This window comes from Chaetomium strumarium, assembly GCF_033439665.1.
Source record: "Chaetomium strumarium strain CBS 333.67 chromosome Unknown B0T15scaffold_6, whole genome shotgun sequence".
Classification (NCBI taxonomy): Eukaryota; Fungi; Ascomycota; class Sordariomycetes; order Sordariales; family Chaetomiaceae; genus Chaetomium; species Chaetomium strumarium.
In genome coordinates this window covers 2,478,957-2,499,980 of record NW_026944434.1, presented here as the reverse complement: position 1 = coordinate 2,499,980, position 21,024 = coordinate 2,478,957, and the positions used below count along the sequence as shown (strand labels likewise).

General features: G+C 55.9%; 8 protein-coding genes and 1 non-coding gene across 9 annotated transcripts; 5 read left to right on the top strand and 4 right to left on the bottom strand.

Annotated features, from left to right (window-relative positions):
- Positions 1-2,604: 2,604 nt before the first annotated feature.
- B0T15DRAFT_279911 (RNA recognition domain-containing protein) lies at positions 2,605-5,555 on the bottom strand. The gene is made up of 3 exons (XM_062863564.1): positions 5,236-5,555; positions 4,944-5,123; positions 2,605-4,890 (listed from the first exon to the last, which is right to left on the bottom strand). The coding sequence occupies exons 1-3, from the start codon at positions 5,277-5,279 to the stop codon at positions 2,790-2,792; spliced, it is 2,325 nt and encodes a 774-aa protein (XP_062719361.1). The 5' UTR covers positions 5,280-5,555; the 3' UTR covers positions 2,605-2,789.
- A 148-nt stretch (positions 5,556-5,703) lies between these two features.
- Positions 5,704-6,843, top strand: B0T15DRAFT_279852 (NADH-ubiquinone oxidoreductase 30.4 kDa subunit-like protein). Its single transcript, XM_062863563.1, has 2 exons — positions 5,704-6,216; positions 6,280-6,843. Exons 1-2 carry the CDS (start codon positions 5,850-5,852, stop codon positions 6,783-6,785), a joined length of 873 nt encoding a protein of 290 aa, XP_062719360.1. The 5' UTR covers positions 5,704-5,849; the 3' UTR covers positions 6,786-6,843.
- Positions 6,844-7,742: 899 nt separating this feature from the next.
- Positions 7,743-9,344, bottom strand: B0T15DRAFT_439207 (Intradiol ring-cleavage dioxygenase-like protein). The gene is made up of 2 exons (XM_062865885.1): positions 8,642-9,344; positions 7,743-8,575 (listed from the first exon to the last, which is right to left on the bottom strand). Exons 1-2 carry the CDS (start codon positions 8,908-8,910, stop codon positions 7,939-7,941), a joined length of 906 nt encoding a protein of 301 aa, XP_062719359.1. The 5' UTR covers positions 8,911-9,344; the 3' UTR covers positions 7,743-7,938.
- An 888-nt stretch (positions 9,345-10,232) lies between these two features.
- B0T15DRAFT_496117 (uncharacterized protein) lies at positions 10,233-11,477 on the top strand (the record flags this gene model as incomplete). Its single annotated transcript, XM_062867162.1, has 3 exons — positions 10,233-10,379; positions 10,444-10,552; positions 10,633-11,477. The coding sequence occupies 3 exons, from the start codon at positions 10,233-10,235 to the stop codon at positions 11,475-11,477; spliced, it is 1,101 nt and encodes a 366-aa protein (XP_062719358.1).
- Positions 11,478-12,027: 550 nt separating this feature from the next.
- Positions 12,028-12,113, top strand: B0T15DRAFT_t189. The gene has a single exon. It is a non-coding gene; the product is annotated as a tRNA-His (tRNA).
- A 228-nt stretch (positions 12,114-12,341) lies between these two features.
- B0T15DRAFT_279783 (uncharacterized protein) lies at positions 12,342-14,156 on the top strand. The gene has a single exon (XM_062863562.1). The coding sequence runs from the start codon at positions 12,424-12,426 to the stop codon at positions 13,657-13,659; it is 1,236 nt and encodes a 411-aa protein (XP_062719357.1). The 5' UTR covers positions 12,342-12,423; the 3' UTR covers positions 13,660-14,156.
- On the bottom strand, positions 13,761-14,721 carry B0T15DRAFT_420891 (mitochondrial 54S ribosomal protein YmL16). Its single transcript, XM_062865546.1, has 3 exons — positions 14,390-14,721; positions 14,213-14,326; positions 13,761-14,149 (listed from the first exon to the last, which is right to left on the bottom strand). The coding sequence occupies exons 1-3, from the start codon at positions 14,664-14,666 to the stop codon at positions 13,782-13,784; spliced, it is 759 nt and encodes a 252-aa protein (XP_062719356.1). The 5' UTR covers positions 14,667-14,721; the 3' UTR covers positions 13,761-13,781.
- Positions 14,722-15,492: 771 nt separating this feature from the next.
- Positions 15,493-17,761, top strand: B0T15DRAFT_540637 (uncharacterized protein). Its single transcript, XM_062869798.1, has 5 exons — positions 15,493-15,840; positions 15,911-16,010; positions 16,067-16,540; positions 16,592-17,031; positions 17,089-17,761. The coding sequence occupies exons 2-5, from the start codon at positions 15,917-15,919 to the stop codon at positions 17,518-17,520; spliced, it is 1,440 nt and encodes a 479-aa protein (XP_062719355.1). The 5' UTR covers positions 15,493-15,840; positions 15,911-15,916; the 3' UTR covers positions 17,521-17,761.
- Positions 17,762-19,036: 1,275 nt separating this feature from the next.
- B0T15DRAFT_496114 (uncharacterized protein) lies at positions 19,037-20,421 on the bottom strand (the record flags this gene model as incomplete). Its single annotated transcript, XM_062867161.1, has 3 exons — positions 19,037-19,493; positions 19,712-20,347; positions 20,408-20,421. The coding sequence occupies 3 exons, from the start codon at positions 20,419-20,421 to the stop codon at positions 19,037-19,039; spliced, it is 1,107 nt and encodes a 368-aa protein (XP_062719354.1).
- Positions 20,422-21,024: the final 603 nt, after the last annotated feature.

Below are 21,024 nucleotides of genomic sequence, written 5' to 3'. Positions count from 1 at the left end.
GTAGATGGCTTCCTCGCGCTGGATCTTGTTGACGGGATCAGAAGGGTAGGCACCAGGGGCAGGCGGGAAATAGCTGGGAGGCCCGTTGGGCACGGCGCGTCCTTTGATGAGACTGAATCCGCCGCCGGCTTCGTGGCGCAAGGGGACGAAGGCGGCCGGACTGGCGGTCGCTTCGGCAACGAGCTGTTGCAGTTCGAGGAACCGATCTTCTTCTTCGGTGCTGAGATTACGGATGCAGTCACCATTGGGAGTCAGCAGGATGCGAGTGCCGTCGATGATCTTGCGGACGGGCTTGCCGGCAAGGAGCGCGGCCTGGTCGTCCTCCGTGACGATGGACTTGGTCGAGGTCATGGAATTCCTGGCCACCAGGTCCCGAAGCCCCGGCTTATGATTCGCATCGGGCCGCGACTTGTCCAACTGGACATTGACCGGCCGGAAGAAAGGCAGGGTATCGAGCGTGTCGGACACCAGTCCGGCCGCCTGAAGGTCGTGGAGAACTGAAGCCGGGGTTGGCAGGGTTCGGGGCGTCGACGGATCCAGATGTCTCTCTCTCTTTACGCTCGTCTGCTTCAGGTCGCTAAACCTGCCCTTGTGCAGCAACGGCTCGTCAGTCAACGTGGTTGTCTCGTTCGCCGTCGAACGATAAGCCGAAGACTCTTCCTTGACTTCCTTGGTTTCTTTGACTTCCTTGACTTCCTTGACCTCGACAGGCTCAGTGTTCTCTGCGGGTTCCTTTGTCTCCTTGACAGACGGTGAATTAGCCGCTAGCGGCGTCCCTGGACGGCTCACAGCGGGCGTCGCCGTCTTGCTGCCCGTCTTCTCCTTTTCCTTCTTCTGCTTCTTCTTACGCCCGATGATGGGGCCGATCTCAACGGTAGGCTCGACCTTGACCGGCTGCGCCGCAATGGTCGCTGACTCCTTCTTCAACGCCTCCTTGCGCTGTTTACGTTGCTGACTCTTGGTGGTAGTCCGCATCGGAGCGGAGCCAATCTTGTTGGACGGCGGAGGAGAGTCCGTGCGGGACGCCGAGATGGAAGCCGAGATGATCGACGCGCTGTCAGAGATCATCTCGCTGACCGGCGTCTCCGGGCGAATGGCCGAAGCCGCGACCGACCGCACGGCTGGAGTTGATAGCATGGGAGTCGAAGGGTTTTCTGTCTTGGGCGTCGACACTAGTCTGAGGGTTTTCGGCGCTGCGCGGGTCAGAGATGGGGCGGAAACCGGCGTGGGAGTCGGGAGCGCCGGGAACACCGAGTCTCGATCCGCCGGCGTCTTGTCTGTCGCCGACGGCGCCTCTACATTCCTGATTTGGGCCGCCTTGGTAGCCGCGGCGATATTCAAGATGCCAGGAACTGGGCGCTTCTCCTGCTTCTCTTTCTTGTCGGCTGCCTTCTCCCGCCCCTTTTCGATGGCCTTTGCCTCTGGCTTCGGAACCTCGCTCGTTTCAGGCGCAGACGCAGGTGAAGGCGAAGGTGCGATCGAAGTCTTCTCCTTTTCCTTTGCATTCTCCTTTACCTTCTCAGCATGCTTCTCTTGCGTCTTTTTACCACTTGATGCAGCAGCCTTGTTGTTAGACACCGCCTTTGGTTGAGGAACCGGAGTCGCAGCTCGCTGAGACTTGGGCGAGCTGAGCGCTGGAAAGTCTTCATCCTGCAGGACCTTTTGCGATTTTGCTTTGGCAATCTCCTTTGACAGGCCGCTTTCCGCGGCAAGTGCCTTGACGGCTTTCTTGGATGATTCGGACAAGGACTGTAGGGTTGCCTTCTTGGTGAGCGGGCTAGAAACAGCTACGGCTGACTTCACGGGGAGCTTGGGTAGCGCAACAGGTGGCGTCTGACGTCCGACACTCGTGGTTTGTAGAGACAAGTGCGAGACGGCCGGAGATGAATGTGCGCTCGGGAACGAGAACCCAGGCGGAACGGCCGGAGTCCCAGAGCGGCGCGGCGAGTCGAATGAGCCAGGGGGCTGGCGAATGTTGGTGTCGACAGGCTCGTCAGCGACAAGCGCCTCGATGCTTAACCTCACCTCGTCCAGGGAGGAGAGTTCAAGTTCGTCATCTACAGTAGTCCGATATTAGCCTCTTCTCTCACGTGAGTGAAATGGACGCATCAGAAGCAGAAGCAGAAAGCAGAAAGCAGACTTCGAGGCACCCCGACTGCCCAGGGGAGGGAGCAACACAACAAGCCAGCGCCGCTATATACAAGAGGGCTTGGGTTACGTCAAGAGTACCATCATCGTCTTCCAGGAACTGTGAAAGTGCGAAGTTCGCCGTTATCGAAGAAAGCGATGTAAATGATGCTTTATTTGACCACCGTTACCACCTCGGCCCCGACGGTGCAAAACCTGGGGCCCAAGTTAACGTACATGGAAAAAACATTAGAGGAAGACGATGAGGAGCTTGCCTGACGTGACCCGATAATCCCGGCGATGCAAAGACCCCGAACCCGAGAAAGCAAATGGACAGAGGGGGTCCAGAAGTTGCGTAAACCCGAGAAGGGCACCATTCCCTTCCGCGCCCAAAATGTGCAAATGACGCCAAATCAAAGGCGGCTCCTCCGTCAGGAACAGCGCTTCTGTGATGCTCCATGGATAATAGATTCTGCGCAACTCCCTTAATTGCCCTCGTGAAAACTCATGCCGCTCGTTGCCAATGACGCCGTTGTGATATATAATGTGACAGTCAAGGAAACCACGTGTTGCTTGCTCCCTCCCAAGAGATTGACAGAAAGAATATCATCGAAAAGCGCAAAGAGTCGCAGTCGCGGCAGGCAAGATGCTGGGTAGCAGGCTCACCATGCCCTGTATCCCGGATTGTACATCATGCCAGGATTGTTGTACCCACCTTGCGACTGACCACCGAACAGTCCCTGTCCGAGTCCGGCATTGCTCTGTTGCTGCAGATGCTGCTGGGACTGCATTCTCGCCTGCAGGATACTCGGGTCCGCAAGATCTACTAAGCCACTCCCCCCAGAGGAGGAAGTGTTAGCGTGTCTGTGCTTCTTCCCCTTCTTCTTCTGCTTTGAACCCAAGTCTTGGAAGGCTCCAGGCTGAGAACCGTAGAGCATTGCCAGGTGGCTCGAGGCAGGAGCTGGGGTGGAGGAGGTGGAGGGTGGGTACTGGTTTGGGAAGGAAGAGAACATGTACTCACGCTTTCCGGCATCATGAGCCTGGGAGCCAGCACCCCGACCGCGGAAGAGCTGCAGCATCTCGCTTTCCTTGGAAGCGCCACCGAACGCTGCCGAGGGGAAACCGTGCTGTCCAAACACGCCCGGCGGTGTACCCGTCGACTTGAGTCCCGGCGGCGGGCCGGGCATGGAAGCGGCGTAGTACTGGCCGCCTGATTGGTTGTGATGTATTGCTGGCATCATCGACGACTGCTGCGCCATGATGCGGGGATTCGCTGCTAGCTTCACAGACGTAGCAGATGTGGCATCTCTGTTATCGTTGGCGAAACTGAAGCGGGAGCCCTGGCGGTTGTGCCCCTGGCCCTGAAACAGGTTCGCCTGCGCGGACAGGTGGTCGACGAACGTGCCCGGTTGTCGCATGAACGCCGGCTGCTGAGGCGTCACGGTGCGGCTGCCGATGGATCCCAGATTGGCGGCCGTCTGGGCAAAGCCGGAGCCGACAGCCTGGCTGAAGAGTCCATCCGTACTGGCCCTTTGAATGGGCGGCTGCGCGACCCGGCGCGGGTCAAAGCCAGGCGCGTCGCGGCTATGATCCCGGTCCTCGGGCTCGCCGCCTAGCGCAAGGCTGCCGCTGCTCTCAGGTTCGCCTTCAGAGGGTTCCCTAACGCCACCCGATTGCTGATCACCCACGCTGCTGTTGTCTTCGGATGCACGGAGAGCGCGCCGGCGCATCCCACCCCGGGCGTCGAAAAGCGGCGGATAGAGCCTATTGAACTCATCGGGCAACAGATCACCCCCAACCTTCGGCCACGTGAGTGAGCAGCCTTCCAGTGACTTGAGCAGGGCCTTGAGAGCGTCTTGCGGGATACGCTTGGCTCTCTCGACTGGCGTACTGGCGGACTTCGACTGACCCGCGGCTAAGGCAGTCCGTGCCCCGGCTGCAGTCGTCGAGGGCTCTGCTGGGGCATCTTCCACGGCGGATTCGGCAGTCGCTGGTAACGAGCTCGAGATGGCTGGGCTGGGCGCCGCACCACTTGTGGCATGGCTGCCGCGGCGACTACGAACTTGCGGATTGCGCGCCCAGTTTGCTGAAGGCGGAAGCGCGGGGCCATCGCCGTTGTCGGATCCGTCTTTACTAGAGCTTCTCGCCATCGGCTGCGCGACAGCGGGGGATGGTGACGGGTGAGCTTGTTGCCGCGAAGCAGAACGTGAGGCGCCGGTGTTCTGGATAGGCCGCTGTGAGTTGATGCTGTTGATCGAGGACAAATCCTGCCGGCTGTAGCTATCCTCCTCGTCGCCCAACTCATGCAAGAACATGCACTGCCGATTCGTGCACTGTTCGTGTCGAAGCCAGGCCGAGCAATATTTCGTCGTCCCGAGTTGGGCCCTCAACACTCTGTCGCCATTTTGAGAGCCGTTAACTGCCTGGATGCACCGCGCTGCGTCCTCCTTTTTCTCGAAGGTCACATAGACGCCTAAAGACTGGTTCTGGCCGTCGTTGCCCTTGCGACTGCTGATCGAGATTTTGAGTATGTTTCCATATTGACCGAAGAATTCGGGCTTGCGAAGGGTCTTGAGCAACTCATCCTCGCGGACCGTCGGCGTCAACCCGGTCACGTAAACCAAGTTCTTTTGGACAACTCGAACGCCAACCAAGTTCTTGCGATTCTCTTTCTCGGCCTCGCGTTTCTGTGCTTCTTTCTGACGCTGTTCAGCGGCTCGCTTTTTTTGGTTCTTCTGTATGTTCGCTCGGAATTCGGCGATTCTAGCTGCTGTCAGCACTGAGCGATAGCTCCAAAGCGTGACGAGTCGGCTTACTCCTCCTGCGTGACGACTTTCCATTGAATGGTTTTGTCATCGTATGGTCGGCGACATGCCGGGCATAACCCGTTCATATTTGTCCGGATATTGTTGAAACAGAACTGGCAAATCTGATATCCACACGGACATGGTCGGAAGTTCCGGTCGGACAGATCGAACTCCTCGATGCAAAGGGGGCTGCCGAAAGTGTTAGGAAGGAGAGGCTGTTACGGGAAGCGGAACCGGTGGACTAGACAGCGGGCAGGCGGGAGAGGGATATTCGGCAGGATCGCCGTTGGGAAGCACATACCAGCAGTCGTCCTCATCGTCGATGAATGTGTCTTGAGGCGCCATGGTTTTGATGTGGTCGGTGGCGGGTGGAAAGGTGCAGCACTACCCAGCAACGTGTGGTCGCGCTCGGTAGGAAAGGTCGGGAGGCAAACGGTTGATCGGAAGCTGCTACGCTTGCGCAACGAGTACAGCAGGATCAGGCCAGGTATCGCTGGATGTTTGAGAATCGCACAGTGCAAAGGAAAGGAAAACAAGAGATCCGTCTATTGAACGCCTGGTACGAATTACAATGAGGACATGAGCGTCCTGCGAAATGCTTGGTTTTGAAATCGGCGTGGGGAATGGGTGAAAGGAGCAAATGGAGGTCGACGCAGAGCCTTCAGTAGAAGGTTCCTTATGCGCTAAACCCGCTTCGGCTTAGCTTACCCTTGCACGTGTCGCGCCGATTATGGTTGGTGAGCGCGAACTCGCAGCTTTTCGATTCTGTGAGTGAGACATCACGTGACTCGATTTTGGCCAACCGAGCTCCAGGGTCGACGTCAACCAGAAACCCGATCGTCCGCAGCAGCGTCGTGGATCGAGGCCACCGGCTGATTCTCGATCAATTGGCTCCCAGTTTGCCTAACCTCGATCATGGCCACCAAACTCTGCAGAAGCCGGGCCCTGGCGTCCGTTCTACGGCCGGCAAAGCCATCGATCGCAACTCGCTCCGACGTTGTGGTGCGGTGTTTCGCGACAACTGCTGCCCGCGCAGACGTCGCAGTTCCCAAGGACGCACCAAACCCACGCGCTGCGCCGCGCGATCATGTTGGCACTCTCAAGGCGCCCCTCGTCAATCCAGCCGACAAATTCCAGTCCAAGGCCGACGACCTGCACAAGTACGGCTCTTGGCTGATGGGCTGTCTCCCCAAATTCATTCAGCAGTTCTCGGTCTGGAAGGACGAGTTGACTATCTACATCTGCCCCTCCGGCGTCATTCCAGTCTTTTCCTTCTTGAAGTGTAAGAACCTTAGTAGACTGGGCGCTTGTATCGATTCGAGTCATGGTAGCTGATCGGACCCAGACAACACCGCTGCCGAATTCACTGCGATCAGCGACATCACTGCCGTCGACTTCCCGACCCGTGACCAACGATTTGAGGTTGTTTACAACCTGCTTAGTGTCCGCCATAATGCGCGGATCCGGGTCAAGACGTACGCCGACGAGGTAACGCCGGTTCCCAGCATTACCAGCATCTACGAAGGCGCCAACTGGTACGAGCGCGAGGTGTACGACTTGTTTGGCGTGTTCTTCGTTGGCCACCCGGATCTGCGCCGCATCATGACAGACTATGGCTTCGAGGGCCACCCGCTGCGCAAGGACTTCCCGGTTACCGGCTACACCGAGATTCGGTACGACGAAGAGAAGAAGCGTATCGTGACCGAGCCCCTCGAGCTCACACAGGCGTTCCGCAACTTCGAGGGAGGTTCCAGTGCCTGGGAGCAGATTGGGCCTGGCGTGGACCGGACTCCCGACACATTCAAGCTACCAACGCCGAAACCGGAAGAGAAGACTGAGGAGAAGAAATAGAGCAGCCTCGGTGACATTGTACATATTGTGCCAACAAAAAGATACAACAACCAACCCCGGTGCCTATGAGCGAGTGGGACACGCAGGCGTTCTTCTTTTCCTCTTTCTGACCAGCCTACCGTTCTGGCGCGAGTTGGGATACGGAGTGACTGAACCTGTCTGTCGCTGTGCTGGAGTCGGCGAGTTCTCTGTATCTACTCAGCAGCCTTTCTCCGAACCCGCCCGTTTTGACCAGTACCGAAACACGACAGTAGAGGATATACATCAACTGCTTTCTTGAGCGGATTGGGGATGTGGGAGACGAACCTGCCGGGCAAAGAACTCCGTCCACTCGTTGCATTAAGCAGCCGTGACCGGTCAAGGTTTCTGTGATCCTCTCCTGTCACCCTTGGGACAGCTAGCATTCAATTTGCATATCATCCCGCAGAATGGCACCCCGCTCATGGGAGCGCCGACCCTAACCCGGAAGTAGCCCACGCTATATCATGCGACCCATGAACCCCCGAGTCAGTTGGCCAACTCATCAGCCACCTCATTCCCCCGTTAAGTACAGTACGTGCCGGTTAATCCACTCCTTCCATTCCTAGCACACAGCTCCAGAATGTCGAAAGGCGCAACGTTTCAAATTGCTTGACGCGCCATGTCAGAGTCGGGCTTTTCTAACCGACCAGGGACGCAGAGTCTCAGACTCGGTGGCACCCAAGTGGAGTGCGTCGCAATTCTCACCTCTGTTGGTACCTCGTAATGGATCAAGGGGTTTTGCATGTAGTGCTTTACGTCTTTCAAACTCAGGTAATCGCTCAGGCCTAGCGAGTCTTGTCTTCCGAGTCACGCCTCTCGAGTCTTGTCTGCCCCTTCACGAGAGATCGTTGCCCTTACTCGCGAACTCTGACAATGGAGAGGACATCCAAGTCGATCACATGCTAACTAGACCACCGGCAGTGTTTGGAATTTTTTGATTAACCAACAGCAAATGAGTATCCAACCGTAACTATGCCAGTGCTAAACGGAGCCCAAACCCCCCCCTCTCTCCGCGTTGAGGCAGACATTAGTCGCCCAAAGCTGGGTATATGTGGCGATATATGTACAAAGAATGCTCCCTGCCTCTTCCCGTCGCCTTCCCTTCAAACACAACCCCCATCGCATGCTCGGTTCAGAGACGGCCCTTGTAGCCCTTGGGAGCGAGGTTGACATTGTACTCGAGCTCCAGCGTGGCCTTGTCGTCCCCCTGGAGCGGCTTGAAGTCAACAACCAGATCGGGCTTGACGGCGAAGACGGTGTCGCTCTTGATCCACGGGTCGTCGCTGGGGTACAGCTGGGTCGTGCAGCCCTGGTACTCCGGATGCGTAACCATGATGTGGATGTGGGCCGGGCGCATGGGGTGGCGGTCCATCATGGTCAGGAGCTGCCACGAGGGTCCGTCGCGCGGCAGCGAGTAGGCGGTCGGGTGCAGGCAGTAGAACCAGTAGCGGCCGTTCTCGTCGGCGCGGAACTTGCCGCGCAGGTTGTTGGGCGTCTGGTTCTCCGGGTCCTGAAAGTCGTACTTGCCGTTGGCCGAGGCCTGCCAGATGTCGAAGACGGCGCCGGGGATAGGCTTGCCCGTGGTGATGTCGCGGATCACGCCGTGCATCTTGGTCACGCGGCCGCCAGCGGGCACGCCGTCTTGGAAGATGATGCCACCGAGCTCGCGGAACGGCGCATTGGGTGACCAGAACGGCCCCAGGATGGAGGAGGAGGTTGGGTCCATGCCCGTCTCAGAAACGATCTTATGGGCGATCTCGTCCACGAGGCTAAAAGAGTGGTGTTAGGGAGGATTTGTCCCTCTTGATACACGCCTCGAAGGGGGAAGAACCTACGACTCCAGCCCAATAACATCGCAGATGCGATGGGTCTCGTTCCGTGTCTTGTTGCTCTTCACATAGATCTCGCCGAGGGCATTGATGAACTTGACGCCCTCCATCCACTCGTCAATAGTGAGCTCAACCTCCCGGGCAAAGTCATGGATGTGGCGGATCAAAGCACCGAGTACTTCGCGGTTTCGTGGTGTGGTGTTGGGGCCCATGCCATTGATAACCTGATCTGTGAAGTTGGGGTCGAACCTGTGGAAGGGCTTGTCGGACGCCATCTTGAGGAGAGGATACGTGAGGGTGGTTGTGTGGCAATTGTGACTGACCAAAGATGGAAATATATGGAGAAGGAGTATACACAATAAGTATCAAAGGCTTGGGTATCAGAGAACTGAGAGAACTGGGAATAGAGAAGGGAAAAGGAGGCAACGGTGCCAGACAGAGCACGGCGCTGCGACTTAAATAGACCCGGAGCCAGGCACTCGCCTCAGCCTCGCCCTGCCTACCTTACACACTGTGAAGCATCACCGCGGATGGTGAGTGCATCCCAGCCGACGAGAGAGGATGCCGGCCACTCAAGTGGCATCATTTCCCCGCCGAGGACACTCGGGGGCTGCCACGGCAGCTTGGCCCATCCCCAGATCACCAGCACGGGAGTGGGGTCGGCGCAGAAGGCAAAGTCGGGAGAAATTTAGCCCTGCCTGGAGATCCCATCGTCACGCCTGCAGAACGCAAGGAACGGCTGCCCCTCAGCCGAGCGCCCGGAAACCCCGGGCGCTGCACCCCGGTCGCCTGCCTGCTAACGTGCCGTGCTCTTGGCGCTGCTGTGACCTTTCATGAATCGCCGTCTGGATCATCAATCTGTCAATCTGCACCAAAATGTTCACCACACGGTATCCACACCAACAGGTCTCATGTTTGCGACTTTCCGATTCTCTCAATCTCAAACTGGCAGGACCCGTCGCTCTCTGTCCCCTCGCATTTCTGTGTTTTGCCACGTCGTCCAACGGCGGCAGTGTGAGGAATGGGACCCGGCTTCGCGGTTGCTTTACACAGCAACGTACGGAGTAGACGGCACTACAACCCCTGGGTGAGCCTTTTACCTCTCAGGTCCGGTTGTGGGTGCGCATATCATAGTGTATGCGCCCGGACTGGGGAAGAAGGTTTCGGACAACGCGAAAGGCCGTGTCATGTGTGATCCACTTGACGTTAATTCCGAGCACACCGAGTGGGTGGTGACCAAATCTGCTTTCCATCTCCCGCCACCGTTACCGTAACCCCACATTGCGATCCCGAAGACTGGAGCGCCAGCGAGGGGTAAAGATTCACACGGCGTCCTACAGAATGATACCGCTCTGTGCCAAGAAGAAAGCAGCCTGGCAAGAAAATGGAAGAATCGTAACTGGAGACTGACAGGCGCCTTTAGTGTAGCCATAATTCCAAACACCCACTACCAGCTAAACACCATTTCTGATATCGTATGATCCGCCTTTCATCCTGCGGCTGCTCTTTGCCCAGAGTGCTGCCAATCCTACGTTTGCCGTCCCAACGCCCAGCATACCGAACTCCCGGCCTCCGTAGCCGACGTCGCTTCTCAGCCATGCCCCTCCACCACTTAATGATCGGGACTTGGACCCCGCCAGGGGCCATCTTCACAGTCCAATTCGACGACGAAAACCTCACCCTGAAGCTGGTCAAGCGCACAGAGATTCCGCACGACGAGCCGATATCATGGATGACCTTCGACGTAGGACACCAACTGGCTGTGAAGTGATGCGGGGACAGCACCAAGCAGCTTACAAAAGGAACAGCATGCCAAGAAGAACCTCTACGGCGCGGCCATGAAGAAATGGTCCAGCTTCGCCGTCCGTAGTCCGACCGAGATTGTCCATGAGGCATCACATCCCATGGGCGGCGACCGTGCGTTTCACTCCGTTCCAGTCAAGTCCACTGTGTCGCTACTACTACAGACCGCGAGCGAGCCCTGACCAGCTTCGCAGCCCTGGCGAACAGCTCCGACACCAACACGCGCGCCATCTTTCTCCTTGCGGCCAAACAGCCGCCGTACGCCGTCTATGCTAACCCCTTCTACAAGCACGCCGGCTACGGCAACGTCTTCTCCGTCTCGGAGACGGGCAAGCTCGACAAGAACGTCCAAAACTACGCGTATCAGCCCAACACGGGCATCCACGGCATGGTGTTCGACCCGACCGAGACGTATCTCTACTCGGCCGACCTGACGGCCAACAAGCTGTGGACGCACCACAAGCTGCCCTCGGGCGAGGTCGAGCTGGTCGGCAGCATCGATGCCCCGGACCCGGGCGACCACCCGCGCTGGGTCGCCATGCACCCGACCGGCAACTACCTGTACGCCCTGATGGAGGCGGGAAACCGCATCTGCGAGTACGTCATCGACCCGGCCACCCGCATGCCCGTGTACACGCACCACAGCTACCCGCTCATCCCGCCGGGCATCCCCGCGCGCGACCGGGAGACGGGCAAGGGCCTGTACCGCGCCGACGTGGTGGCCCTCACCGTCAGCGGCAGGTACATGTTTGCGTCGTCGCGCGCCAACCGGTTCGACCTGCAGGGCTACGTCGCCGCCTTCAGGCTGCGCGACTGCGGCAGCATCGAGCGGCAGATCTGCCTGAACCCCACGCCGACCAGCGGCGGCCATAGCAATGCCGTCTCGCCGTGCGACTTCAGCGACGAGTGGCTGGCCATCACCGACGACCAGGAGGGCTGGCTCGAGATGTACCGCTGGAAGGACGAGTTCCTGCACCGCGTCGCCCGCGTGCGCATCCCCGAGCCCGGGTTTGGCATGAATGCGATCTGGTATGACTGAGTGTAGTTAGTGTGTAGTGCGAAATTGACGGAATATACCACAATTGTCAAGACAGCGCGCTCCTTCTATTCTGACCGGGGTGGGAAACCCCCAAGATGTACTAATACGTGATATACGGTCAGACATAAGGTACCTACCAGGTAGTACCGTCTTCCGGGGATTACAGACTGCCTCTATCTTATCATCAAAGGGACGTACGAGGTGCCGTCCTCGCACGTTAGTATAGCTGTTGCGCATGATGACTTTGGTTTATGTACCCGGTATACTATCTAGCAGCTCAGTCCGGACAGCCATACTTCGAGCGAGGTGCAAGAGACGCCGTCAACATGTATTGTACACAGGTCCGCTCCAGGACACGCAAAGAGACTGGTCGACCAACACACTCAACATTCGTGCGGACATGGCGAGGCTGATTAGTTTCATTCGGATACCTAGATATTTCTCAGACTTCTTTAAGGATACCAGGTGGCTGCTTGTGGTGGTTGCGACGGTCTACCAATGCCATAATACCTTGATAGGGCCAAATGAAAAGTCGAACAGCAACAAACAAGGGATAATAGTATAGTGGTCAGTACTTCTCGTTGTGGTCAAGGACCGACTTCCGAGAGGACCCAGGTTCGATTCCTGGTTATCCCATTCTTTTGCGTTTTTTTCCGGCTATCAACTGATCACCGAGTATTTTGCTTATTTTGTCACCTACCCTGGACCTTGAGCATGGCGACAGGATGATTCAATGTTGTTTCTCCTAGCCATGGCCCTCACGCACCAAATCTCAGGGAAGTGATTGTATGAACACTGAAATTTGCTGTGTTTTTTCCGTCTGTTCCGTTGTGGAGTACTGAAACGTCAGCACATTGGCATCGCGATTCCCAACCTGAAGGTGCGGGGAAACCGACGACCGAAAGCTCACAATTCACTTACCCAACCTTGAAGATTCCGAAAGTCGATGCCCGTAGGAAAGTCCGAATCTCACAAACAATCCAGGGCTAGGCCGTATATCAAACTCATTACACTCCTTGTGTTGCCCGTGATCCTGGCCGTCATTCTCCCCCGCCTGAATCTCATCTTTAACCACCTTGCCCGCCACTCCTCAAAGACAACCATCACCACGATGACATCCAATATCTACGCCCGCGAGCTCGAGGTCGCCCAGCTGGCGGTGCAGCGCGCCTCCATTCTCACCAAGCGTGTTTTCCACGAAAAAGCCAAGGGCACCGTGTCTAAGGACGACAAGTCGCCCGTTACCATTGGCGACTTTGGCGCGCAGGCCCTCATTATTGCCGCGCTCAAGGCCAACTTCCCGCAGGACGCCATCGTCGCAGAGGAGGAGGCCGCCCAGCTGCGCGAGGACGCGCAGCTCAGGGAGCAGATCTGGCAGCTGGTGCGGGAGACTAAGCTGGATGATGTGCAGGCCGAGGGTCTGCTTGGCGGTGGCATTAAGGATGTCGATGAGATGTTGGAGGTGCTGGACCGCGGGCGCAGCGAAGGCGGTCGGGTTGGGCGGGTGTGGACGATCGATCCCATCGACGGGACGAAGGGGTTCCTGCGGGGCGGCCAATATGCCGTGGCGCTGGCGCTGCTGGAGGACGGCGACGTCAAGGTCGGCGTGCTGGGGTGCCCTAACCTACCGGTCGACGACTCCGCGCCACTGACTGCGGATATCGGCGCCAACCAGACGGATGATGAGGGAAGGGGCGTGATCTTCTCCGCTGTGATCGGACTAGGGGCTACGAGCAGGCCGCTGCGCACGGGCGCGCTGGCGGAGGGTACCAGGATTTCGATGAAGCCGACCACCGAGATGAAGAACGCGAGCTTCTGCGAGAGTGTGGAGGCGGGACACTCGAACCAGTCTGAAGCAGCGCAGATTGCGCAGAAGCTGGGCATTACGAACCCGAGCGTCAGGATGGATTCGCAGGCCAAGTACGGCTCGATTGCCAGGGGTGCTGGGGATATCTACCTGCGTCTGCCGACCTCCAAGACCTACCAGGAGAAGATCTGGGATCATGCAGCGGGTGACTTGATCGTCCGGGAGGCTGGAGGCCAGGTCACCGATACCAGGGGGCAGCGTCTTGACTTTGGGGTCGGCAGGACGCTGGCTACCAACAGCGGCGTGATTGCGGCGCCCGCTGCAGTCCACAGCCAAGTGCTTGAGGCCGTTCAGGAGGTGCTGGGGCTGAAATAAGCAGTCGGCGCAATTCAATGCCCAATAATGTACATATATTTTATTGCACAGATACAGCCACACAAAAGTCCGGCGGCGCGAGGCCCTACTTCTAGACATACAAGCACCCACGTCCCGCGACTTTATTTAATCTTCTTCTGCTTCAGCTTGATCGTCTCGTCGTTGACAAAGATACCCTTGCCCTTGTATGGCTCGGGCACTCTCCACCTGCGGATCTCGGCGGCGAACTGCATGACCTGCCTTTTGTTGATGCCCTCGAGTAGCACTCTCGTCGGTTGTGGTGCGCTGGCCTTCATTCCCAAGGGCAGGCCCATCTCCACCGGGTGTGAGAAGCCTAGCTTCAGGCAGACAAACTGCTGCCCGGGGTATTCCTCCTTCTCTGGCCGCGGCTCGACCGTCGCCCTGAAACCGATTCCCACTAGACGCAGCACGGCCGTGTGACCCTCTGACACACCCATAATGTTGTTGTTGAGGTCCGCCCATGTCGTCCCTGCAAGATACCATGTTAGTTCTTGGGTTCGCTGCATCGTTTGTGGCTTTCACGGTCCCATACCCCACATTTCCCTCTGCGCCTTGTGTTCCTGATCCTTCACGCTCAGCACCACCGTCCGCCCCTCTTCATCGTGGTCGATATTGATGAACTCGGGGATTTCAAGCGTAAGTTCCCCTGGAAAACGTCAACCCCTGTCCCAACAGCTCCCACCTCCGGGCGCAAAGCAGGCCTGCTCACCCAGTTGCCCTTTCACCCTCACGTTCCTCTTATACGTCTTGAGGTACGACGTCATGTTCTTCTTCAGGTACAGGTCGCTTATTTCGATGTCCACGCCGGGCGGCACCGAGAGGGGCGTCCTGCCGAGCTTGGAGGGCCGGCTCGTCGTCGCCCAGAAACTGCGCTTAGCTAGTGTCTGGAAGGCTGGAACGAGGAAGCTCGGTAATGTGACGGTTGACGGCGCCGAGCAGGTCCCCAGCCGTTGCAGGACCTGCCTCCCTATCCTTGGTGCGAGCATTGTGGGTGATGGCGGACTGCGGGATCGCGACACGCGCAGCGACCGGGTCTGGATGTCGCTCCTGCCCTCAAAAAAGAACGGACGCCGGCAAAGCATCGGGTGGACCCACTCCGAAGACGCTTATCGATACGCTAAGGAGCCACGCCACGGTCATGTCACCCCTAACCCTTACATAGTGTGACATTTCCCACATTGTGTTGCAATAAACGACGTTACGACAACTGAGAGTCCAGACAACACAGCACTTGCAACCTGGAACGTCACAACAACTTAACTGGAATACAAGAAGTATAATACATGGTTACATGACTTCTGCCTCCTCTTTTATTTTTTATCTTCCAATCTCCTACTTGGGATCCCTGCTGTGTGGATAGTAACACGGTATGCTCGTAATTAGAAATCCGGACTCTAGAGTCCGAGCATGATATTTTCCAATGGACAACTTGAAGAGTACAATTGCAACATAGAAAGGACTTCGAGCAATATAAGAGGAAATATAAGGCATTCAAACTTTGAGAAGATGTCAAACATTCAACACATTAAGGATAGTATGTGGCTTGTAACAACACCGGACATATAGCCTTCGCAGGGTTGCCGAATGGATACCGTTTGTGCCACGACTCTGATAGGATTTTTCGAGAGTTTGTTTGGGAAGACCTGAAAGCACATGAAGCCCCGGGGGAATGAGCAGAGCGTTGGTGAGAGTATCAATGTATCTCGCCAAGTGGTTCTCACAAGGGACATACTCCTTAGCAAGAGGAATTCGGTACTGGGAAGCAGTCCCCTCGCTTCAATGACACGCTTGCATTCCCTTTCAGAGTATCACTTGTCCGCCACCCGGTTTTCCAGACCCAAGGTGCGAGCCTGTGCAACCAGCCAATGATTCAACAACATGTGTACCGGGCCGAGCCAGGTTAAGCTATCGCAACTCTCTCGTGAGCAGTTTGTCAACCTCACTTTGACTCACGCCACAATCAGCGACAACTCGTCCCCTGCCACACCGTTCCAAGCTTCCACTGCAGTGCAAGTTGCTCTTTCCTTCCCTATCATCACGACCTCCAAGGCTCCACGAAAATTCTCCTTCCCCAGGTTGCGCCTTCTCATTTCAACACAATAGCCGCCCACAAGCATTAACTGATTTTCCGTTTCTTTCATAATCTCTTAATCTACTAAGGTATCTCAGCCATCACAGTGCCCGTCTCTCTCAGTTTTGAGGGTTTTCTAACATCGAAGAAACTCTTCAGCATACAATGACAAACATGCAGGCCCTCCTACTCATCCTGACACTTTCGGCGCGCTGCATCGGTGCCTTGACTTGGAGAAATGAGAGAAGATCGTCAGTCAGTGAGTTGTTTCGTCATCCTTTGGTGCCTGGGTCATATTAATCAATCATTCCATAGCAGCACCAAGCTCGGACAAGCCATCCGAGCTCGTCGAGAACTCCAGGTTACCAAACATCTACGCCGTAGCCCTCAGCGAACTACAAGAACTCGAGTCAGAACCTCTCTGCCATCGCGTGGCTGCGCGTCTTCTAGTCAACAATTGTCAGTTGGTGGACGGCAAGGACGAGGCGACAATCCTCACCGACAGCGGTCGGCAGGTTCGTGACTTCGTCGACTCCTACGCTGCAAGTCTAGCTATCTGCGATCTTGAACGCGGAAGCTTCGCAATACCGAAAGAGTGCGCCAAATTTCGGGAGCCATCACTCAGTCAAATCGCTATGAGGAACGGACCCCAACTGCATGTTAGCCCGGGCGAAATCGGACTGTGTCTCTCTGCGCTCGCGGCGTCAGACGCCGCTTGGAGTACTTGGGTGAGCTATCGCCATAAAGCATTACGGTTTTGTGAAGCGGCTCGAGCAGATAACGAGAAGGGTGAGTGCGTTTGATCAACGAATGCTGGATCGCGATTGACGGACTTGGCAGCTCAGAACATATTGCTTTATCAGCGACTTACACGAGTTATCTCCCGCCTAACCGATGGGGTTGAGGCTGAGCTGCAGAAACGGATGAATGATCTTGATAATCGCGCCCGGCAATCAATCGAGAGGCTCGAGCAGCTGACGCCACAGATTGGGCGACTCAGTGAAGGGCTGGCTCGAGTAGAGAGCTATCTCTCAGAGGACTTGGATATGGTTCTCAGGAAGTCTTCGATTTCCGCCCGCGACGGACTCCAACACGCGGAAAACCTTCAGCAACTTCTGGGAGTCTTGCTCGCCAATGTCCTCGAGAGCAACTCCAGGTTAGCCTTCGCCCACGAACAGTCACTCCAGCAAGCCTCTCAAAGGGTCAATGAGGATATGGGTGCTCTGATGGCAGTTGTTTCTACAGCCATAGCCTCTTCCACTTCTCTGCAGCAGCAAATCGTGAGTCTACAGTTTGATCTCATTTCCTAAAGATCGCCTAATTGACACTCTCCCAAGCAATTCACCAATGAACGCGCCGTGGTGCTCGCTCAACGCCAGGACACCCTTGAGCAAGGCATGAACCGGTTGGCTACGGCAACTGAGACCCTGTCCACGAAGCTTCAAGACCACTCAAGCATGCTCAAGCAAGCCAACAACATCACAAACGAAATCCTCGATTCGCTAGAAGAAACTGCCGCCGCCGCATCCTCGATTACGGAATCTTTCTTCCTTGGCGCGACAACTCGGAGCTGGTGGCCGTTGCTTGTTTTCCCTACAGCCTCTCTCGTCATGGGATCATACGGGCTCCCGCCATCCATTTTCCGAAACCTCGGGTTGCTGGCAGTTGGCGAATTCGTCGGTTTGGTGGTTTCAAGTTACGATCAGCTTACAGCCCAGCTATTCGGTGGTTGGGACGTTGCGACCAATACAACGGCATCCTCACTCTGACGGTCGATGCTCTTTCACCATTTTTTCTAATCGTCTTCCTTTCTGGCGCACGGCGTCCGGTTGTCTACAACGCTCAGTATCTGCAGCGGGTCGAGGGGGGCTAGAGCCATTTTTAGCGCACATCGCAGGATCTTGGAACTTCATTATATCATAGCGAGATACCCAATTGCATCGTCCATAGCTATGATAGCGAGGAACAAAATACCCTGGCCGGTATCACAGACTTGAGATACAAACTTTGGCAAGTCGAATAACTCCCTAGAACTGGCCAGTTCCCGAATAAGGGACAATTCCGAGTGACTGGGCAAAGTATATCGTATGTAAGCACAGCCAACCTGGATCTTTCCAGCAAGTAACAAGACGTAAGCACTACCTACCTTGGTACCTATACGGTACCGGTGAATGGAATGAAGATAGCAGACTGGGGCTTTTGTTCAGAAAATGTAACTCTCCCGTGATCCCTCGGAAAGGTCACATCTGATCCCCGCTGTGCAATATGTCGTGCAGGCTCGACAATCAACTGACGCACCATTTACGTCAGCTCGACTTACCTCTCTTGCTTATAGCCTTGGTATTTTGTTCTTCCCGGTGGATTCATGAAGATGATGAGCTTACACGGCCAACTTCTGCTGCCAATGTTTCAGACGCCCTGGCAGCAAATGGGTTGGGGGAGACGTCTGTCGAGGTCATGACCAAGGGGCGACGGCATAGCATAGCCAAGCAGACCCAAGCAAAACAGGAGTTTTTACACCCACCCATCCTACATTCTAAGCCTGACGTCGTCAGTGCCGTCTGAGGTAATGCTCTTTCCCTTCCCTAGCAGTGAATCGGTTTAGAGGAGGGAGCCTCCCCAAAACTGGCAATGGAGCAGCAAAAACATACCTGTTGACCGCCAGGTTCGGATCCCTATCGCTGAGTTTCTTACGAGGCCGAACGATCATGCGAAACACAAAACGACGCTTACAGTTACGATATCGGTCTAGTTCCCAATATCAGAGGCCCTTCAAAACAGGAACCGTGTCTTCAAGGCGTGAGCAGAATACGCAAAAAATGCCTGGTATTACCAGGTAGTTGAGGCAGCTCGAGAAAGGGTCACCGGTGGACGAGGATGTGAGAGAGCAATTCCGGATCTCCCGCCCGCCGCCCAATCTCTGGCCCACCGGCGGTCCCCGCAACGAGAGTGGCAGAGCCGCCTCTCCAAGACGTTGGAGGAACCGCAGAAATGCGACTGTTCCATAGCAGGTATGTTGTAATCCGCCTTGATATTGGTATCGTTGCAGTCAGTTATCCCTGGGCAGCTTAGAAACGTATACATCGAGCCACGTTTCATTCATTGTCTATCTCAGCATGAAACGACCACTGCGTAAGGCCAGCGCCCTTGTCTGGAAAGACTTCCACCTTCCTGGTGTGGACAAACGTAACCATAAAGACGCCCGATAAAGCCATGGTTGAGTGTGACTCAACACAGATGAAACCTTCGACCATTGGCAGTTTCCCAGGTCGAATATCAGGAAGACTATTCCCAAGGGTCAGAAACCTCGAGGATCAAGGCTATGACGTTGCGCAGGAAGATTGTCACATGCCTCTTGTCGTCAAGGCTGTATGGCCCGTAGCAGTTCATGATCAGGTAGTTGCCATCATCAAGATCTTCTGCGGTCGCCTTGTTTCCATGCCTAGCGCTCTCAGTGGCCTCCTTTGTCCCCGGACCGGTAGCCGCAGCTTTCGTTGATGCCGGTTCTGCTGCTGTTGTCCCTGTTGCCGCCTCCGCCGTCGGTCCCGTCGACCATGATGCTGTCTGTTGTGTTGCCATGGCCGCGGCGGTTGCGGTCCGTCCTCGGTTCTGGCTGGGCGAGCTGTTCTTCGACGGCGGTGTCACAGGACGAGATCCTCCGCGGAGGTACCTTTCGTACGCCTGGCCCCACTCGGAAATCGTGATGAACAAATAGCGGTAGTCCTGAGAGATAAGGATCCTCCTGTACGCCAGATCCTGACATCAGCATGTATGTCCCTGACTTACGGCTGCTTCGGCCACGGGCAATGAACGGTTCGGGGGCAGACAAAGGCAATGGAGCGGGAATAGGAGGCAAGCAAGGTGATGCGGTGGGGGTTATGGCAGGGAGGGAAACTTCCATTTTCCTTTAGTTTGTTCATTTAGAGATGAAGAAAGAGAAGAGAAGACGGATAACTGTACCGGTATTTCCCATCGTCGCTTGTATGCAGCACACCCTCCCTTCGCTTGTCCTTCGTCTTGGCGTCCAGACTAGTTGAGATCCATGTCGCCATTTGACAAGCTTCCTGCCACTCGATCTTCTGTTGGGCTATACGGCGCACGTACGGCTTCACCTCCAGGATCGCAAGCGTATATCCCGGACCTATACCGTTATACAGGATGCCGTCTGTTTTCGCCTCGCAGATAGAATCGCCCGCGGGGCCAAGCCGAAAAGTCTGTCGGGTCGGCATCCATGCCAATCCCTCTCGCCCTGCGATGGTGCCAATACCCGAACAGAGAGTTGTGGTCACCAGCAGGTGTATCAACGCCGAGTTGACGATCTCTTCATCTTTGGATCGGTCCCTTTCAAGCTCCATGCTTTCCGGACTAATGACCTCTAGCTGATCCGTTGGAGGCAGCGCTGAACCCACATCTCCTCGCCCTGGCGGAGACGGTGTCCGTGGCGGCTTTCGCGACGCTTGTTCCTGGATATCGAGGCGGCCCAACTGCTCGGACACGGCCTGCTCGGCGGCTTCTCTCTGTCTTTGCCTGTCTTTCAATCTCTCAAACCTTCTGATCTTCGGTGTGCCTCCCTCTTCCGTGGTGCCATAGTTCTTTCTACAGTATAAGCACTTATTTCCACTATAATGGGCTTAGTGCAAACCAGATCTGACTTACACTAGCCTAGCCATGAACCTAAGCACATTCGACCACTCAACACCGCTCAACATAACATCAAGCCAATTACGAATATCACCATATTCATTACCCTTGAAGGATTGCATTCTCTACTCCGTACTACGAAGTAGTACATTCGGACTGCATTCGACTACCGTCTCCACTTATTCAATGAAGAAAAGGAGTAACCGCCTTGGGCTTAGGGGCAATCTCTGTTCTCCAATCCGAAGAAGCGCTGGGCAGTGGGAAGATTTGGGTGGGGGCAGGGGGCGGGGGGGGTTTGTCGTTATATAACCTTAACCCGAAAGAATGCTGGAAAGAATCCTTTACTTTTCGGGCAGCCGTTCCGGCACTTGGAAGAATCAACCAACTTTACCCCTGTTTTCACCACACATACTCACTTGATTCAAGTCTGTGCCTTATAATTGGAGACTAACTTTGCGGCCAAATCGATGGGATTGCGCATTTGCAAGTTTGCATTGCCCAACTCTATTTGTGCAACGGTCTCAAGTTATCTCCGCCACTTGTTATACGAGCTCCACCGCTTCCACACCGCTTCTGCAGCCCGCAGCATGACGTATCATTCCTCGAAACATCATCTTCCTCATCGACAACTC

Excerpts from the sequence above, each read along its gene's own strand:
- B0T15DRAFT_439207 (XM_062865885.1), bottom strand. The coding sequence starts at position 8,910 with ATGGCGTCCGACAAGCCCTTCCACAGGTTCGACCCCAACTTCACAGAT. Across the intron at positions 8,576-8,641 it reads GATGTTATTGGGCTGGAGTC|CCTCGTGGACGAGATCGCCC; the intron begins GTAGGTTCTTCC and ends CCACTCTTTTAG.
- B0T15DRAFT_279852 (XM_062863563.1), top strand. The coding sequence starts at position 5,850 with ATGGCCACCAAACTCTGCAGAAGCCGGGCCCTGGCGTCCGTTCTACGG. Across the intron at positions 6,217-6,279 it reads AGTCTTTTCCTTCTTGAAGT|ACAACACCGCTGCCGAATTC; the intron begins GTAAGAACCTTA and ends GATCGGACCCAG.
- B0T15DRAFT_279783 (XM_062863562.1), top strand. The coding sequence starts at position 12,424 with ATGCCCGTAGGAAAGTCCGAATCTCACAAACAATCCAGGGCTAGGCCG.
- B0T15DRAFT_540637 (XM_062869798.1), top strand. The coding sequence starts at position 15,917 with ATGACAAACATGCAGGCCCTCCTACTCATCCTGACACTTTCGGCGCGC. Across the intron at positions 16,011-16,066 it reads TGAGAGAAGATCGTCAGTCA|CAGCACCAAGCTCGGACAAG; the intron begins GTGAGTTGTTTC and ends ATCATTCCATAG. Across the intron at positions 16,541-16,591 it reads TCGAGCAGATAACGAGAAGG|CTCAGAACATATTGCTTTAT; the intron begins GTGAGTGCGTTT and ends CGGACTTGGCAG.
- B0T15DRAFT_279911 (XM_062863564.1), bottom strand. The coding sequence starts at position 5,279 with ATGGCGCCTCAAGACACATTCATCGACGATGAGGACGACTGCTG. Across the intron at positions 5,124-5,235 it reads GACGATGAGGACGACTGCTG|CCCCCTTTGCATCGAGGAGT; the intron begins GTATGTGCTTCC and ends CACTTTCGGCAG. Across the intron at positions 4,891-4,943 it reads AAAGTCGTCACGCAGGAGGA|AATCGCCGAATTCCGAGCGA; the intron begins GTAAGCCGACTC and ends GACAGCAGCTAG.
- B0T15DRAFT_420891 (XM_062865546.1), bottom strand. The coding sequence starts at position 14,666 with ATGCTCGCACCAAGGATAGGGAGGCAGGTCCTGCAACGGCTGGGGACC. Across the intron at positions 14,327-14,389 it reads GAGGGTGAAAGGGCAACTGG|GGGAACTTACGCTTGAAATC; the intron begins GTGAGCAGGCCT and ends GACGTTTTCCAG. Across the intron at positions 14,150-14,212 it reads GGCGCAGAGGGAAATGTGGG|GGACGACATGGGCGGACCTC; the intron begins GTATGGGACCGT and ends GGTATCTTGCAG.